The sequence below is a fragment of the Neofelis nebulosa genome, chromosome 5 (assembly GCF_028018385.1).
Source record: "Neofelis nebulosa isolate mNeoNeb1 chromosome 5, mNeoNeb1.pri, whole genome shotgun sequence".
NCBI lineage: Eukaryota > Metazoa > Chordata > Mammalia > Carnivora > Felidae > Neofelis > Neofelis nebulosa.
This window is the reverse complement of record NC_080786.1, coordinates 76,835,349-76,852,890: the sequence shown is the minus strand read 5'-3', so window position 1 is coordinate 76,852,890 and position 17,542 is coordinate 76,835,349. Positions and strand designations below refer to the sequence as shown.

At 45.3% G+C, this 17,542-nt stretch overlaps 1 protein-coding gene across 5 annotated transcripts in view; it reads right to left on the bottom strand.

The window, feature by feature from the left end:
* Nucleotides 1-14,032: 14,032 nt before the first annotated feature.
* Nucleotides 14,033-17,542, bottom strand: part of VPS8 (VPS8 subunit of CORVET complex) — a 251,993-nt gene continuing 248,483 nt past the window's right edge. For 3 of the 5 annotated variants that reach the window (XM_058730711.1, XM_058730712.1, XM_058730715.1), the window contains one exon: nt 14,033-14,746. In XM_058730711.1, coding sequence (XP_058586694.1) covers nt 14,597-14,746 — 150 coding nt within the window. In that variant the 3' untranslated portion in view covers nt 14,033-14,596. Of the gene's footprint in view, nt 14,747-16,291; nt 16,427-17,542 lie in introns of those variants that run through there. The other 2 variants (XR_009262061.1, XM_058730713.1) reach the window with 2 other exon arrangements.

Sequence of the window (17,542 nt, the reverse complement as noted above, 5' to 3'; positions counted from 1 at the left end):
TGAATCAGCAAAGCACTGCGACATCAGAATGGGATGTGACCAAGCATTTCCCGAGAGGTCAGCTTATCAGCCACACCCAGTAACTCTGTGTGGTCGGAGGGACAGGATAATTTTGTGAGTTTATGGCTGAAGCAACCAATAGTTAAGTCAGCTCTAAAGGTGGGTAAGTTAGTCATACGTGGCTGGTAAGTGGCAGGGCTAGAGCTCCAAATGTCTGCTGAGATTCCAAATCCAACTGGGGTGACTTCCTCATTTGTTGAGCCTGTGCAGTCAAACCCTCCTCAGGCCTACTCCATCTGCTCTCCCTCACCTGTCTGTCTCTTCCTCACTGCACGCCCAGGCCTACCACAGTCTGGACCAGCCCTGGCTCTAGGTGGAGGCATCAGCGAGCCACAGCTCAGCCCTCTGGGCATCGCCCGGTGTTGCCGTTGTTGCCAAGTCACTCTGGCTTGACCTGGGCCTGGGTCTGGCCTTGGACCCCAGATACTGACGTGTGCTCAGGGGTGGTCCTGGATCTAAGAGCTCTGTTGGGGATTGCCCTCAGATTGTAGCACTTTTTAATCAGCTGCTTCTGCCTTCTCCCCTTCCTAGCCCAGTTAGGGTGGGGCCTTTGATACCAACTGCTCTCTTAGATATTGCATGTCCTCAGTCATCACCTGTTTTGGATTTGCCTCTTGGGGCCAGTTTGCTTCAGAGGACTGTGTAGACACTGACTCCGATTCCCAGTGACGAGTATCTGATGTCTGCTTAAACAGGGCCCCGTGCAGTAGACAAAGTTTCTGCCTTCATGTTTAGAATCTGTATGAACTGTGATGCCAAAATTCACAGAGCAAATGTAGACACATCCACATATCTGTAGAAGGACCTGGAAATGCCATTGCAGTATGTCCACAATGCCTAAGAGGCCACACAGGCCAGGAGCTTTTGGGAAGACCCTGGGTGGGAAACTGCTCTGTGTCTGTAGGGAGTGCTCGCTGAGGCTAGGATGAGATTTTCACAGGGATCTACACAGCCTGTCCAACCTTAGAGCCTTGAATAATGAGAGGTGACCACAAAGATGCACAGAGTGTATGGAGAGGACACCAGGGATTTGGGTTTCCCAAGGAACCCAAGGCCCTAGGTAAATGTGGGAGCCACAGTGGGCATCTCTGGATAGGTCATTGAGAGGGCAGTGTAAGATCATTGGGTGCAACTAGAATTCACTGAACATCCTTTTAGATTACTGGGGGTCTCAAAGGTGTCAGTTCTACCCCAAAGGATTTATTCTCACCCCATAATCAACATATCCAAGAGTCAGGCTATGAATTCCTGGAGCTGTAGTATGTTCCTGGAGTCAAACAGGAAATAACGTGGGCCCGATGTTATGTCTGATAAAGCCATTCAGAAAGGCTGTATGGGGTTACAGAGAGGTCAGCAAAGGGGAGGGTGAAGGGAGAAATCACCTTCTCAGGTGGAGGTGAGGGTGAGTGTGGGAGTGTTGAAGGGTGATGGCCTAACAATGTCCTTCTAGAGAGAAGAGGCTGGGTTCGCAAACCATGAGGTACTGGGGCATGGCACGCCCCCCAGACCATTAGGAACAAATCCTGATCTTTGAGATGGATGTGGTACAGAGTTCTGAGGGAACAGATGTCAAGCAGGAATGGGGGCTACCGGGCTATTCAGTTAGGGAGAAGTGCCCCAGTGTGAAGCCGAGGCCCAGCCCTACCAGCAGCTTAACAAGCGGATCCTGCCAGGCTCCTGAGCCAACTACCTACCCCCTGGTTGGGGCAGGAGGCAGATGTCAGGGCCTGTGCACCAAAAGCCAAACTTAGGAAAGGACTGTGCAAGGGTGGTGTGCACATCTCCTGTCTTACTATCCCATGGTCCCCCAAAGCTGTAGACATTCGTTAGTTCACGCAGGCAGGCTATACCCTTTGACCCTGAAAACTCATTCCTAAACTTATACCCAACAGAAATGTGTACATATATTCAGCAAAAGACAGGAAGAAGAATGGTAATATCTGGAAATAATCCTAATGCCCACGAACAACAGAATGGATAAATTATGGTAGATTCATATAATAGACTACTATACAGCAATGAGAATGAATAACAATTCTCACAAACATAATTGGAGTGAAAGAAGTCATTTCCAGAAGAGTACATAATGTATTTTTATAAAGTTCAAAATAAGCAAAACTATTTATGCCAATGGAAGTCAGGATAGTGGTTAACTTGGGGGACATAAACAGAGAATTCAGGGGACATCTGTGGTGCTGGTCATTTCTTTTTGCTTGATCTGGGTGCTGGTTATACAGGTGTGTTCACTGAATTAATCCAGCTGTACACATAGGGTTTCTGAACGTTTTTGGACCATAAAAAAGTGACTTGAAAGAAAATGTGACATATTACATTTTAAGCACTGTGCTGTGGAAGACATGGGAGTGTACAGAACACAGTTCTGCTCTCAGGAGTGATGGAGACAGGCAGGAAGCCACCCAGGTGTGGACAAAAGGTAAGTCAAACTGCCATTTTCCTCACGGAGTTGTGGAAGGCTTCATAGAGTATCAACGTGTGAAGGAGGCTCGTGGCAGAAAGAGGGACCCCTGGGATGTAACCTGATGAGCCAGGGCTGCCCTTTGGGAGCTCAGGGGTGCTCAGACTCCCCAGGGCCTGGAGTTGGCTGTGGGCTGCCCAGAGGACAACACACACAGGCCTGCCCTGCATCTTTGGGTACATCACAGGCTTGTGATTCTGGAGATGCACCTTTGGAAAAACATTTTCAGTGGGCAGAGCTAAGTGGAAACATACTGTTTCTAAAAGGATCCCCAAAGCTCTGAATTATTTATTCACTAAAGCATTCATCATTGATGAGGCCCCTGTTGGCTCTCCTCTTCCACAAATGCCTTCCCTCCTCCTCACCACAGAAGGTTCTAGTTGGCAATGTTATCCTTGTAAAGCATCTTCCCACCCATCACTTGGACCTTTGCTATAGATGGAGCAGATTGCTTTTATTTTTATTTTTCAGAAGAGCAAACAGCCTTCCTCAGCTGACAAGTGCGCCCATGGTGGGGCTGTGCCTGCAACCCCAGGCTCCTGATTGGCAGCCCAGGGCTCTTTCTAGTAGTCCATTCTGGCTCTTGTGGAGAACTGAGTGAGACCCTGTCCCCCTGATGGCAAGAGCGAGGGGCAAGTATGGTGGGAAGGGGAGCATTCAGTGGAAGCTGGGAGTTGAAAGTAACCGTTTTCAGGAGGGCCAGAGTAATATTCAAATACTTACCATTTACCAGGTACAAGGAAGAAAGAAAACTGTGATGGACACTGCTGTATTATTGGCCAACGAGAATCCACTAACCTCTCCCATCAGGGCCTTAATGTCCTTTCAGAGGATCATCTCTCCCTCCCCCACAGGGAGCAGCATGAGAAGAGACTGTTTAGACCAGGTACCTGCCCTCCCCAAATGGTAGCTGAAGGGTTTATGGAACCTTCTCTCCTAGATCCTTCCTTTACCGCCTGTCACAGCCAAGGGGTGAGCATGGGACCTAGCAAAGCAGCTGGGGCTCGGCACTAGGGCTGGAGTGGGGGTACTTAGAGCTGTCTGCTCTTCGTCTGCTCCTTGATCTTGTGAGTTCCTCCATTCCTCTCTGTGAGCTCCATGGAGATGTCAGCAGAACCACTGCTGTTGTTGACTGGAGTCTAGAAAGATTTCCAGACAGATCTTTGCCCCCGAGGAACTGCTATGAAGCAGGACCTGACATCACTGCAAGGTAGAACATCTGCTCAGTGCCATGGGAGAGGTCAGGGACAGTGGCTTCCAGATGGCAGGGATTGGGGCTCAGCTCAGGCCTGCCACACCCCCAGTGCCCAGTGCTGCCCAGCACTCAGAGTCCGTTTCTCATCTACTCTGAGGTGAGACCAGAGGGCTCTTCAAATCCAATCCAGAGTATACTCTTAGGAAGGCATGACCTGAATATAAAGATGCTGTAATGTATCCATTGATGCTGTGACTTGAATGAGAAGGTGAAGAACTAAGGACTGATAGAACAGGACAGGGGCTAAAGAAGAGTGATTTGCTGTTTACTGGCCCTGATTTGAACAGAGGTTCTGATATTCCAACTGCTTTTGCTCTTTAGACTATATAATGAAGAAGGGCAATCACCAAATTTTGCTTTGAGAATATCAAGTGCCTTTGTCCTTAATTTTAGACTCATCAAGAAACCTTCTGATAGGTAATTTGGGCAGGGAGCATCACTAGCTCTGGAATCACAGTTGAGTTCAAATCCCTGATTTGTTCCTTGAAATATATACATATATGTTTCATGTGTGCAGCTTTATAATTCAACATCTGTATGCACTACAGAGTGATCACCGCACATCACCAAACAGCTGGCCCCTTCACACATTTTGCTCACCCTCCAACTCCCCTCCCCTCTGCTGGTAACCACGAGTCTTTTCTCTGTATCTATGAGTTTGTTTTGTTTTATCTTGTTTGTTCATTTGCTTTTTTTTTTTAGATTCCACAAAGGAGTGAAATCACACAGTATTTGTCTTTTGCTGTCTGACCTATCTCACTTAGCATAAGTGAATAAGAATATCAAGGTCCATCCATGTTGTTGTAAATGGCCAGGTCTCATTCTTTTTTATGGCTAATATTACATTAAAAAAATATTTAGTTTTGAGAGACAGAGAGCTAATGGGGGGAGGGCAGAGACAGAGAAAGAGAGAGAAAGGATCCAAAGCAGACTCTGTGCACTGACAGAGTGTGTCTGTTTTTGTACCAAAACCATACTATTTTGATTATTCTAGTTTTGTGGTATGACATCAGAGAGTACAGAATCTCTGGCTGTTATTTTTTTCTCAAGATTGCTGTGGCTTTTGGGGATCTTTTGTGGTTCCATGCACATTTTAGAATTATTTGTTCTAGTTCTGTGGAATATTCCATTGGTATTTTGAATCTGTAGATTCCTTTGGGTAGTATGGACATTTTAACTGTATTAATTCTTCCAATTCATGAGCATAGAATACCTTTCCATTAGTGTCTTCTTCAGTTTCTTTCATCAGTGTCTTACAGTTTTCAATGTACAGGTCTTTCACCTCCTCACTTTATTTCTGGGTGTTTTTAGATGCAATTATAACTGGGAATGTTTTCTTAATTTCTATGTTTTGTTGTAAGTGTGTAGAAATGCCACAGATTTCTGTGTGTTGATTTTGTATCCTGTAACTTCACTGAATTAATTCATTTATCAGTTCTAGCAGTTTTTTGGTTTTTGTTTTTTTTGGTGTTTTTTTTTTGTAGAGTCCTTAGGGTATTCCACATAGAGCATCATGTCATCTGCAAATACTGGCAGTTTTACCTCTTCCTTTCTGTTTGGATGCTTGTTTTTTCTTCTTTTTGCCTAACTGCCTTGGCTTAACTGCTTTTGGCCTAACTTCTTTTTGCCTAACTGCTTCCAAGGTACTTTGGATTGGACTTGAAGTATTTGACTTCCAATACTATGTTGAATAAAAATGGTAAGAGTGGGCACACTTATCTTGTTCCTGTTCTTAAAGGAAAGCTTTCAGCTTTTCACCATTGAGTGTGATGTTAGGTTGTAAGATTGTCATATGTGACTTATTATGTTGAGGTACCCACTTGGGTACTTGATACCCACTTTGTTGACAGATTTTAAAAAAATGTTTTATTATTTATTTTTGAGAGAGAGTGTGTGTGAGCGAGGCAGGGTCAGAGAGAGGGAGACACAGGAACCAAAGAAGGCTCAGTGCTGAGTGCAGAGCCTGACGCAGGACTCCTACTCATGAACCATGAGATCATGACCTGAGCTGAAGTCAGACACTTAACAAACTGAGACACCCAGGCGCCCCTATTGAGAGATTTTTTTTAAACCATAATTGGATGTTGCATTTTGTCGAGTGTTTTTTCTGTATCTATTGAGATGAACGTATGATTTTTATCTTTCATTTTGTTAACGTGGCATATGTTGATTGATTTGCAGACACTGAACCATCCTTGGATGGTATACCAGGAATAAATCTTACTTGACCGTGGTGTATGATCCTTTTGATATACTGTTGGATTTTATCTGCTAATATTTTGTTAGGAATTTTTGCATCTATGTTCATCAAAGATACTGGCCTGCAATTTTCTTTTTTTGTGGTGTCCTTATTTGGTTTTGGTATCAGGGTAATGCTGGCCTCATAAAATGTGTTTGGAATCTTTCATTCCTCTTCAGTTTTTTGAAATAGTTGGAGAAGAATAGGTAGTAAATCTTTGAGTGTTTGGTAGAATTTGCCAGTGAAACCATCCAATCCCTGACTTTTATTTTTATTGCGAGGTCTCTGATTACTCTTTCATTCTGCTTACTAGTAGTTGGACTATTCACATTTTCTGTTTCTTCATAATTCAGTCTTAGAAGAATGTATGTTTCTAGGAATTTATCCATTTCCTCTATGTTGTCAAGTTTGTTGGCATATAATTATTCATAGTAGTCTCTTATGATCCTTTGTATTTCTGTGGTATCAATTACAACTTCTCTCTCAGTCGATTTTTAAAGTTTATTCATTTATTTTGAGAGAGTGAGAGCAGGTGTGAGCTGGGGGGGGGGCAGAGAGAGAAGAATGAGAGGGAGAGAGAGAGAATCCCAGGCAGGCTCCACACTAGCAACATGGAGCCTGAAGCAGGCCTTAAACCCACAAACCATGACATCATGACCTAAGCTGAAGCCAAGAGTCGGACACTTAACCGACTGAGCCACCCAGGAGCCTACTTCTTCTTCATTGTTGATTTTATTTATTTGAGTCCTTTTTTTCTTGTGCTGTCTGGCTAAGGGTTTGTGGATTTTATCTTTTCAAAGAACCAGCTCTTAATTTCATTGATGTTTTCTATTGTCCTTTTAGTCTTTATTTCATTTATTTCCATTCTGATCTTTATTATTACCTTTCTTTCACTCCTTAGGTGTGAAGTTAAATTGAGATTTTTCTTGTTTCCATAGCAATATAGGCTATGAACTCCCCTCTTAGAACTGCTTTTGCTGCATGCGATAAATTTTGGTATGTTCTGTTTCAGTTTCCATTTGTCTCTAGGTAATTTTTTATTTCTCCTTTGGTTTCTTTGATGACCCATTGGATGGTTAGTAGCATGTTATTTCCACTTTTTTGTGGTTTTCCCCATTTTCTTCTTGTAATTTCTAATTTCATACCATTATGATCAGAAAAGGTACTTGATGTGATTTAAATTTTCTTGAATTCAGCGAGACTTGTTTTGTGGCCCAACCCACGACTGTCCTGGAGAATGTTCCATGTATATTACATCTGTTTTTGGATGGAATGTTCTGTATATATCTACTAAATCCATCTGGCCTAATGTGTTTTTTAAGGCCAATGTTTTCTAATTGGTTTTTTGTTTGGATGATCTATCCATTGATGAAAGTAGGGTATTAAAGTCTCTTACTATTATTGTATTGCTTTCAATTTATCTCTTTAGATCTGTTAATATTTGCTGTATATACTTTTATGCTCCTATGTTGTGTGTATATACATTTACAAATGTTACATTGTCTTGCTGGATTGACCCCTTTATCATTATGTAATGCCTTTTTGTTCTATTAGTCTTTGTTTTAAAGTCCATTTTATCTGATGAGTATAGTTACTCCAGCTTTCCTTTCATTTCCATTTTCATGGAATATCTTTTTCTATTGCTCCACTTTCAGTCTGTGCATGTCTTTAGATCTGAAGAGAGACTTTTGTAGACACCGTATAGATAGTTCTTGCTTTTAAAAAAATCTATTCACGGGGCACCTGAGTGACTCAGTTGGTTAAGCCTCTGTCTCTTGGTTTGGGTTCAGGTCATGATCTTGCAGTTCGTGGATTTGAGCTCTGTGTCGGGCTCTGTGCTGAGAGCTCAGAGCCTGGAGCCTGCTTTGGGTTCTGTCTCCCTCTCTTTCTATCCCTCTCCCTTCTCAAAAATAAATAAACATTAAAAAAATCTATTCAGCCACCCTATATTTTTTGACTGGTGAACATAGTCCACTGACATTGAATGTAATTATTGGTAAGTATAAATGTATTGCCATTTTATTGTTTTCTGGCTGTTTGGGTAGATTCTCCCTGTTCCTTCTTTTCTTGGTCTCTTCCTTGCAGTTTGATGTCTTCCTTCCTCCCTTCCCTTCCCTTTCTCCCTTCTCTTTTTTGTGTATCTATTGCAGATTTTTGTTGTAGTTACCATGGGGTTCATATATATTGACACAAAGAAACACAGAGCAGTCTATTTTAAACTGATAGTTGCTTAAATCTGAACACATTCTAAAAGCACTACACTTTTACTGCCCTTCCCCAGTTTTTTAAAAAATTTATTTGGTGGGGGAGGCGCAGAGATGGAGAGAGAGAGAGAAATCCATGCTGAGCATGAAGCCCGATGTGGGACTCGAATTCACGAACTGTGAGATCATGACCTGAGCTGAAGTTGGATGCTTAACTGACTAAGCCACTCAGGCACCCCCAGTTTTGTTTCCTATGTCCTATCTTACATCTTTTATTTTGTGTATCTACTTATCATAGGTGCAGTTGATTTTATTATTTTTGTCATTTGACCTTCATACTAACTTTGTAAGTGACTGATCCACTGCCTTTATCATGTGTTTGCCTTTACCAGTGATAATTTTTCTTATGTTTTATTTCTGGTTATAGCTTTTTCTTTTCCAATTAAAAAAATTCTTTAACGTTTATTTTTTTATTTATTTATTTTTTTAAATTTTTTTTTTCAACGTTTTTTATTTATTTTTGGGACAGAGAGAGACAGAGCATGAACGGGGGAGGGGCAGAGAGAGAGGGAGACACAGAATCGGAAACAGGCTCCAGGCTCCGAGCCATCGGCCCAGAGCCCGACGCGGGGCTCGAACTCACGGACCGCGAGATCGTGACCTGGCTGAAGTCGGACGCTTAACCGACTGCGCCACCCAGGCGCCCCTTTTAACGTTTATTTTTGAGACAGAGAGAGACAGAGCATGAACGGGGGGTGGGGGGTGGCGGGGGGAGGGTCAGAGAGAGAGAGAGGGAGACACAGCATCTGAAATAGGCTCCAGGCTCTGAGCTGTCAGCCCAGAGCCCGATGCGGGGCTCGAACTCACAGGCCGCGAGATCATGACCTCAGCTGAAGTCAGATGCTTAACCAACTGAGCCACCCAGGTGCCCCTCCACTTAAAGAAGACCCTTTAACATTTCTTGGAAGGTTGTTTAAGTGATTAACTCCTTTAGGTTTTTTGCTTGTATGGGAACCTTCTATTCTAAATGATAATCTTGCTGAGTATCCTTGGTTGGAATACTCCCAGTGCTTTAAATACATCCTTTCAGTCCCTTTGGGCCTGCAAAATTTCTGAAAAATCAGCTGATAGTCTTATGGGATTTCCTTTGTATGTGACTTTTTTTTCTTCCTTGCTTTTAAGGTTCTCTCTTTAACTTTTGCAATTTTAATTATGTCTTCATGTGGCTCTCTTTGGGTTCATCTTATTTGGAATTTTCTGCTTCCTGTACCTGAATGTCCATTTCTTTTGCCATGTTAGTGAAGTTTTAGTTATTATTTCTTCAAGTTTTCTGCCCCCCCCCCCCCCTTCTCTCTCTTTTCTCTTTCTGGGACCTCTATAATGTGAATTTAGTATACTTGATATTTTCCTAGAGGTTCCTTAAATACTGTTTTTACAAAATTCTTTTTTCTTTTTCCTGTTCTGGTGATTTCCACTATTCTATCTTCAAGATTGCTGATCCATTCTTCTGCATCATCTTATCTGCTGCTGATTCCATGTAGTGTATTTTTCATTTTAATTATTCTTCAGCTCTGGTTATGTCTTACATTTTCTTTGTTGAAGTTTTCATTGTGTTCCTCTATTCTCCCAATTTCAGTGAGCATTTTTATGACTATTACTTTGAGCTCTTTATCAGATAAATTACCTCCATTTCTTTAGGGTTTTTTTTCCCTGGGATATTTATCTTGTTTGGAACATACTTCACTGTCTCCTTATTTTAGTTTTATTTTCTTTGTTTTTATAAATTAGGTGGAATAGCTACCTGTCCTGGTCTTGAAGGAGTGGCCCTGTACAGGACCATATCCTGTGTAGACTGGGACTGGAAGCTTTGGCAGGCTGGTTGGACCTAAGCAAGTGGGCTGGGTTTGGGGTGGGTGCGGTGTCCCAGGGCACTCACTTGGTATGGTGGTTGAAGCTGGAGTGGGCATAGGCCAGGGAGTCCTGGATGCACTGTGCTAGGGCCACCTTGATACCAGAGTGGCATGGACTGGGGGATCTAGGGTGTGCCTTGTCAAGGCCATCTTGTGGGTAGTCCCTGGGTACCCTGCCTAGAGCTGCCCTGGCAGGATGGCTGGAGCTGGAGCAAGCTGGCGGTTCTGGGGTGAATCACGCCAGGGCCACCCTGGTGAGATGGGCACAGGCCAGAGGCATCCTGGGGCACACCATGTCAAAGCTGCCCTTGCAAGACAGCAGGCATGGGCTGAGGGGAATCCTCAGATGCACTGAACTGGGGCTGTATGGCTGGTGGGATGACTGGGTTCGGTGTGTGCTGGGGGTGGAGGGAGGAGTCCCAGAGTGCACTGTGCCAGAGCTATCTTGGGGGGATGGCTGGAGCTGGTGTGGGCCAGGGGTTCAGGGTCCACTGGGGCAGCCCTAACAGGCTGGCTTAAGCACCTGGTCCCTGCTCTTGCTTGTGCTGTCAAGGTGGAGGAAGAGTGTAAAAAATGGCATTCACCGTGCCTCTTATCCTGGAGAGTTCCAGCAGTCCCTGCCAGTTTGGTGGATGCCCTAAGGTTAGTAAACGGATTTCCTTTGCTCATAGTTTAATTAACCTGTTTTTCACTGTGCCTCAGGGTAGATGAATCTGGACTGGGCCCCTCAAGTGACATCTCTCCCTATTGCAGGTTGCTGCTTTGATGGTGGGGTTCTCATGGTATCGTGTCTCCTGTTCTCTGTGTGGTCCCTCTATTGTTTGTTGGGCAGAGACTGTTCAATCAGCTCTCACTTCTTCCTTAGGAGGAACTGCTCTATTATATGTGTGTCAGTGGGAAGAGATGAGTTTAGGGTCTTTCTATGCTGCCATCTTGGGCCACCTCCCTTAATTTTACTACTTTGGTCTTTTAACCTTCATGCTGGCTTTATAAGTGATTGATTCACTGGCTTTGTTATTTTTCCAGTGAGATTTTTACTTTCCTATACTTTATTGGTGCCATTTCTTCTCAGCTTAACGAAGTCCCTTTAAAACATTTATTGTAGGGCTGGTTTAGTGGTGATGAACTCCTTTAGCTTTTACTTATCTGGAAAGCTGTTAATCCCTCCAATTTGGAATAATCTTGCTGGGCAGAGGATTCTTGGTTGGAAGTTTTTTCCTTTCTGCACTTTGAATATGTCATGCCATTTCCTCCTGGTCTGTAAAGTTTCTGCTGAAAAATCTGATAGCTTTATGGAGTTTTCCTTATATGTAATAAGTTGTTTTTCTCCTGCTGCTCCTGATTTTGTCTTTATTCTTAATTTCTACCATTTTAATTATAATGTGTGTTGGTGTGGATCTCTTTGTGTTTATCATGGATGTCTGATTCCTTTCCCAGAGAAGTTTTCAGCCAGGATTTCTTCAAATTATTTTTCTGGGGGCGCCTGGGTGGCGCAGTCGGTTAAGCGTCCGACTTCAGCCAGGTCACGATCTCGCGGTCCGTGAGTTCGAGCCCCGCGTCAGGCTCTGGGCTGATGGCTCGGAGCCTGGAGCCTGTTTCCGATTCTGTGTCTCCCTCTCTCTCTGCCCCTCCCCCGTTCATGCTCTGTCTCTCTCTGTCCCAAAAAAAAAAAAAAAAAAAAAAAAAAAAAAAAAAAAAAGTTGAAGAAAAAAAAAAAAAAAAATTATTTTTCTGGCCCTTTCTGTCTTCCCCTGGGATCTATATAAATGTGATTGTTATTCTGCTTGATGTCTGTTAAGGTATCTTCATTTTTCTTAATGCTTTTTTCATTTTGCTGCTTTGTCTGGGTGAGTTCCATAGCTCCTCCTCCAGCTCACCTGATCTATTCTACTTCATCCAGTCTGCTTTGGAACCCCTCTAGTGTATTTTTTAGTTGTTATAACTTCTGTTTGGTACTGTCTTATATACTCTCCTTGTTGAAGTTCACACTGCGTTCATCTGTTCTTCTCCTGAGTTTGGTGAGCATCTTGATGACCATTCCTTGGAACTCTTTATGAAGTAGTTTATGTATCTCTGTTTCCCTTTTTTCCTGAGGTTTTGTCTTGTTCTTTTGTTTGGAGATATTCTTCTGTCCCCCTCATTTTGTCTGTGTTTCTATTTATAGGTAGGTCAGTGACCTCTCTCAGTCTTGAAGGAGTGGCCTTATGTAGGAGATGTCCTGTGGGGCCCAGAAGGGCAATCTCCTTTTGTCACCAGGCCAGGTGCCTAAGGGTGTCCTCTATGTGAGCTGTGTACTCCCTTCTATTGTGGTGGGCTGTGACTGTGGTGCATTGGTAGGCAGGGCTGGCCCATCTGTGGGGTGTATCTAGGACTACTGAGGTGTGTTGGGTGGGGCTGTCAGTGGAGTATACCCTTTCTGGGGCTAGCAGATTAGAGGGAGAATTCCAAGATGGCCCACGAGTACTGGTATTATTGAGGTAGACTGAGGTTGTAGAAGTGGCTCATACCAGTGTCTCCGTCCTCAGGGGGAGTTTCTGCTGTTTCCCGCTGCTGTGACGGATGCTTTAAGGTTAGTAAATGGATCTCCTTTACTTATGGTCTGCTTTTTAAAATGGTGTTTTTGCACTGGTCTCTGGGTACAATGAGTCTGCAACTCAGCCCTTTAAGAGTGGGTTTTCCATTCTCTACAGTTTTAGAGTTTTCCTGAACATAATCCTCATTGAGTTTTCAAAACCTGGTGTTTTGGGAGCTCATCTCTCCTGTGGAGGATCTAAGGTTTGGGGTGCCTGATGTAGAGCTCAAATCCATCACTCCTCAGGGAAAAGTTCCATACCTTTGAGATCCCTCCTAGTTGTGCTTCCCCATGGCTGATGTGTTTTCCCCCCTGGCAAGTCCCCATCTCTGTGTCTCCTCCTTCCCATCCTGATGTTACCCTTTCAGCCTTTGTCGTGGAGGCTTTGGTCATCCAATTTTCAGGTTCCTTTCAGAGGGCATTATTCCATATGTAGTTGTAGATTTGCTGGTCTGTGGAAGGAGGTGAATTCAGGGTCTTGTTACACTGCCATCTTGAGACCAACTCTGTTCTGCCATTTCTTGAGTGTGTTGCCTTGTAATAACAATTGTTTATCGTGTGGGTCTCAGCTTTTTTATCTGTAAAATAGGGTTGAGACTATGTCCTGTAACTGTAACCAGCATCCAATTGGTGATCACTTAATGCTCAACCATCTCCCCCAATTTGACCTCCTTTCACATCCCCATTACGAGGCAGCTAGCTGCCTGTGCAGCCAGGTCTTGGGAGGAGTTCCATAATGAAAGCTAAACTCACATTTTGGGGGCATCTGCCATGTGCCCACACAGTGCTAAATGTTAACATGGATTGTCTCATTCGGTCTTCACAATGGCTTTGTTAAAGTCGAAGCTTAGAGAAGTGATCTGCTCAGGATCACAGCACATGGCAGGATCGATTTTCTATTCAAAGTCAACATATTTGCTTCTAGTTTATGTATCTATTTCCTGTGGGCTTGGTTAGTGTAAGCCAGTGTTGATCCCTGAGTGAACAGATGAAAGGAGCACCTCGACCTGTGAGGTGGAAACCTGGTCTCTGCAGTTGTGACCTCCTGTGGCTGTTGGTTTAAGGATGTCCAGAGTCCCAGGGCCAAGGAATGGAAAAATACTGCTCTGGCTCACCTACTCGCTGCCATAGGAGCACTTGGGTGGCTGGGCCACTCTGAATGGAGCCTGTGATGGAGCTGATCATGTGAATAAAGGCAGGGTTGCCACAATCAGGGTCCCTGACTTTGGATTAATAAAACCAATTGTGGCAACAAGGGTTCTGAATGTCCTTCGTGACTTAGACTGAGAGCTAGACAGCCAGCCAGAAGGCCTGCAGAACTTAAACACAGAGGCATTTATTGTCAGGGCAAATCTTACACTCAAATTGGGTTTTGCCATATACGCATCAAAAGGGAGATGCCCCCACCTCCCCCCACAGTGCAGGTTCCAGTTATCCTGTGGCCTTGCAACCCCTGTTCTCTTTTCCCAACAGCAGCAGAAGTTGAAGTCCTTCCAGGTTACCCAGCAGCTAGAGGGGATGAGGCAGGACAGACTCCTGAATGCCATCTGCCTGAGTCCCACCTATTCTCTAAGCTTCAGGGAAACTGGAAAACGTCCCAACTGGCAAAACGTACTTTCTTAAAAAGCTGGACAAAAGTATGGGACATTCCTTTGCTTAAGAAAACAAAATCAACTGGTCTGGTGACCTGATGCTGCAGCAACATCTTGGAAGAGACAGGGAGTCTCCCTGGGGAATGAGGGGCAGGAAGAAAGGCCCAGGCATAGATGTCCCCCTCGGAACCTCTGCTCAGAAGGGGGCAGACGGAGGGGCCAAGCCAGTTAGAGAGGGGGTCCCTCCCTGGCTGCATTAGGATGGTCTCTGGTCTTCAGTGCCAGGCCTCAGTCCTCAGTCACAGGTGGGGGAATGAGCTGCAGCTGGAAGTTCTCATTCTGGAAGATGCTGTTGAAAGCAGGGCCACTCTGGGAGCCACTGAACGGCCTGTAGCTGTCGCTGCTGCGATTCTGGGAGAGTTCTGTAAGGAGGGCCAGCTGCAAAGGAGGGGACACACATCAACCAAGGTGAGTAGGGGAAGACAACGTGGGTGGGTTTGGCAGGGGGTGTGGAACAGAGTGGAGGGTCCTCAGTTCCCTGGCCTCGAATACACAAGGGACAGCACTGTGCTGCAGGGTATAGACCCCAGGGCTGCATCTCACAAACAAGTAATGTGACTTCGGGCAAGTTCATTTCACTTTCAGGGCCCAAATTTCCTCCTTTAGTAATGATGAGACTGCACTGGGGACGTCTCATTCCGAACTTCCCTTGCTCTGAGCACTCCTACCCTGGCTAGCACAGGACCCTGCCGCCCCCTCCGCACACACGCCCTGAGCTGAGGTTCTCAGCAGAGCTTGTTCCACACTCTGCCTCTGACCTCTCCTTTGCAACCTGTATAGCTCCAAGTGTCCAGCTGCCACTTTAAATTCAGGGACTCTACCTGTCCTCTTAGAGTCCTGCTTCCACCAATGACACCAGCAAAACCCTCTGTTAGTGGCTCTGTTCCGAAAGATTAGGTAAGGTTAATACCAACCCACTGGGAAGCCAGACTGTCACTCTGAGGGCCATCCCTTTTACCTCAAAGGCTTTCTGCAAAAGTAGGGAGCAGAGAGCCTGGCCCTCATGGTCACAGAAGAGACAAATTTTACACCCAAAGTCCTTCACCTGGACAGGGCAGCTGTGAGGAGTGAACCATCAAAGTCTGTCAGGCTCTGGACCCAAAGTCCACAGGTACTTCTGATAGTCCAAGGTAACTGTAATGAGTGCCTTCTAGGTGCCAGGCACTGTGCCAGGTCCTTTACATATGTACTATTTTTTAAAAACTTATATAAACATTAAAAAATATGGTATTTTGAGAGACAACGAGCATGTGCGTGAGTGGTGGAGGGGAAGAGAAAGACTCCCGAGCAGGCTCTGGACAGTCAGGGCAGAGCCCAACATGGGGCTCGATCCCACAAACCATGAGATCATGACCTGAGCAAGAATGAAGAATTAACCAACTGAGCCACCTAGGCACCCCCACATGTGTACTATTTCTAATCTTCCACAACCCTCTGGGTAAAAAACCCAGAGCCCCAAGAGTTAAATTCACTTGCCCCAAGTTACTCTGTGGTGAGTGGCAAATGGTAGTGTGGGATTCAAACTCAGGTCCATGTGGCAAGTTCTGCTCAGGTGAGCCACTGACAGTTGTGCCTTCCCTAGAGGTAACTCGTCTATCACCTGCTCCCTACTCACCTACCCTGCCAGGAACCCGGTCTTCTGGCTGACCCAGCAGCTGTTCTCTGATCCTGGCAAGGGGTTCTCTCTCCATCCAAGCACTAATGGCACAAGACTCGCCTGTCTCCTTTGTCACTTTTGTTGAAAACTTACTACCAGGATTATGGTAACTGGAGAGACACCCAAAGGACCTCTAAGTTCAAAGTGCCAATTCATCTAAAGCAATCCAGTGACACGTGTGGGGCCCAATTCACAGCACTGGCTCAGAAGCTCCAAGTCGCTCAGCTAAGGACACACAGGAGGTACACTTGCTCAAGTGTATGCACTGCTGGTCAGGCAGGTTGCAGAGAGATGTCCCTTGCTCTGCTCGAGCCCCATCTCGTGCCACTTCTTATCCTCTACAACCCTCTCAGCTGCCCATCGGCCTGTGAAATTCTCCGCAAGAACAATTCTGTACAGTGCTGGGAACAGAACAGGCGACAGATGTTACATAAACTCAAAGTTCTTTCACATTCAGACACTGTGAGGTAGAAAGATCAACCACAAAGATATTTTCTATTTCCTAAGAGAAGACATTTCTGTGTTCTACTTCTGTAACTTTGTGATCTGGAATCAAGGAGTCCTGAAAAATGGCTCAACAGTTTGAAGCCGTGGACCTTGCTGAGAAGGCCCAGAAAACCAACTCCTGGGGCAGAGCTTGGCTGAGGCTGAGAAGGGACACAGGTGATGCCAGTTCAATAAAGCTGCTGGACCACATTCAGGAGACCCCTGGAGAAGTCCCCTGGGATAAAAACCAACTCTCAAAGAAGGAACACAAGTTTTCCTCTGGGCTACCAAGCCACCCAGCAGGCATCTGCATAAGAACAGGGTGGGAGAAGGGAGTCCAGGCCTAAAAGACACACGGTCTGTGCAAGCTCAGGATAAGCTCAGAGAACAAATCTGGCCGAACAGGAATTTAGGTATGACTTGGGGAATGGAGAAGGTGGTAATCTGGACTCCACCTTCAGGTTACAGAGGTCCAGGAAAGTGTTTAAACAAGAGGGTAACAAGACATTGGGGTCTGGAGTGAGCACCCAGACAGAGGCATGGAGCAAGGACAGAAGGTCTGCAGCGGCCTCTGTGAGTGACAGTTTGGAGGGGAGGGGAAGGGAAGAAATACAGAGGAGGAAAAAAAAAGATGCCTACCCGATCTCTGGGGGAAAGGGCTGTTGTGGGGTTTCTGCTCTGGGTGACTGGACAGGCCACCTGGAGATAGGCAGTGGGCAAGGAAGGACAGGCTGAGAAAGTTACTGAGCACACCTGGGACGGGCCTGTGGGGCACCCAGACAGACGCTGGGGCATGACTGCTAGCAGCTCTTCCAGTCTGTTCTCTTCTACAGTTCTACACAGGTACTCAGAGTTTGAGCCCAGGGCCTTTGGAATGAAGACCAATCTTCCTAGTCTCCACTGCAGTTCCCACTGCCTCTGTATCCTCTGCTAAATCCAGAATGCTCCCTGGGGCTGGGGCTCCACATGGCCTTAACCAGGGTTCCAAACTGAAGAGGCAGCGGGAGGACCTGAGGACACTGCATTTCCCA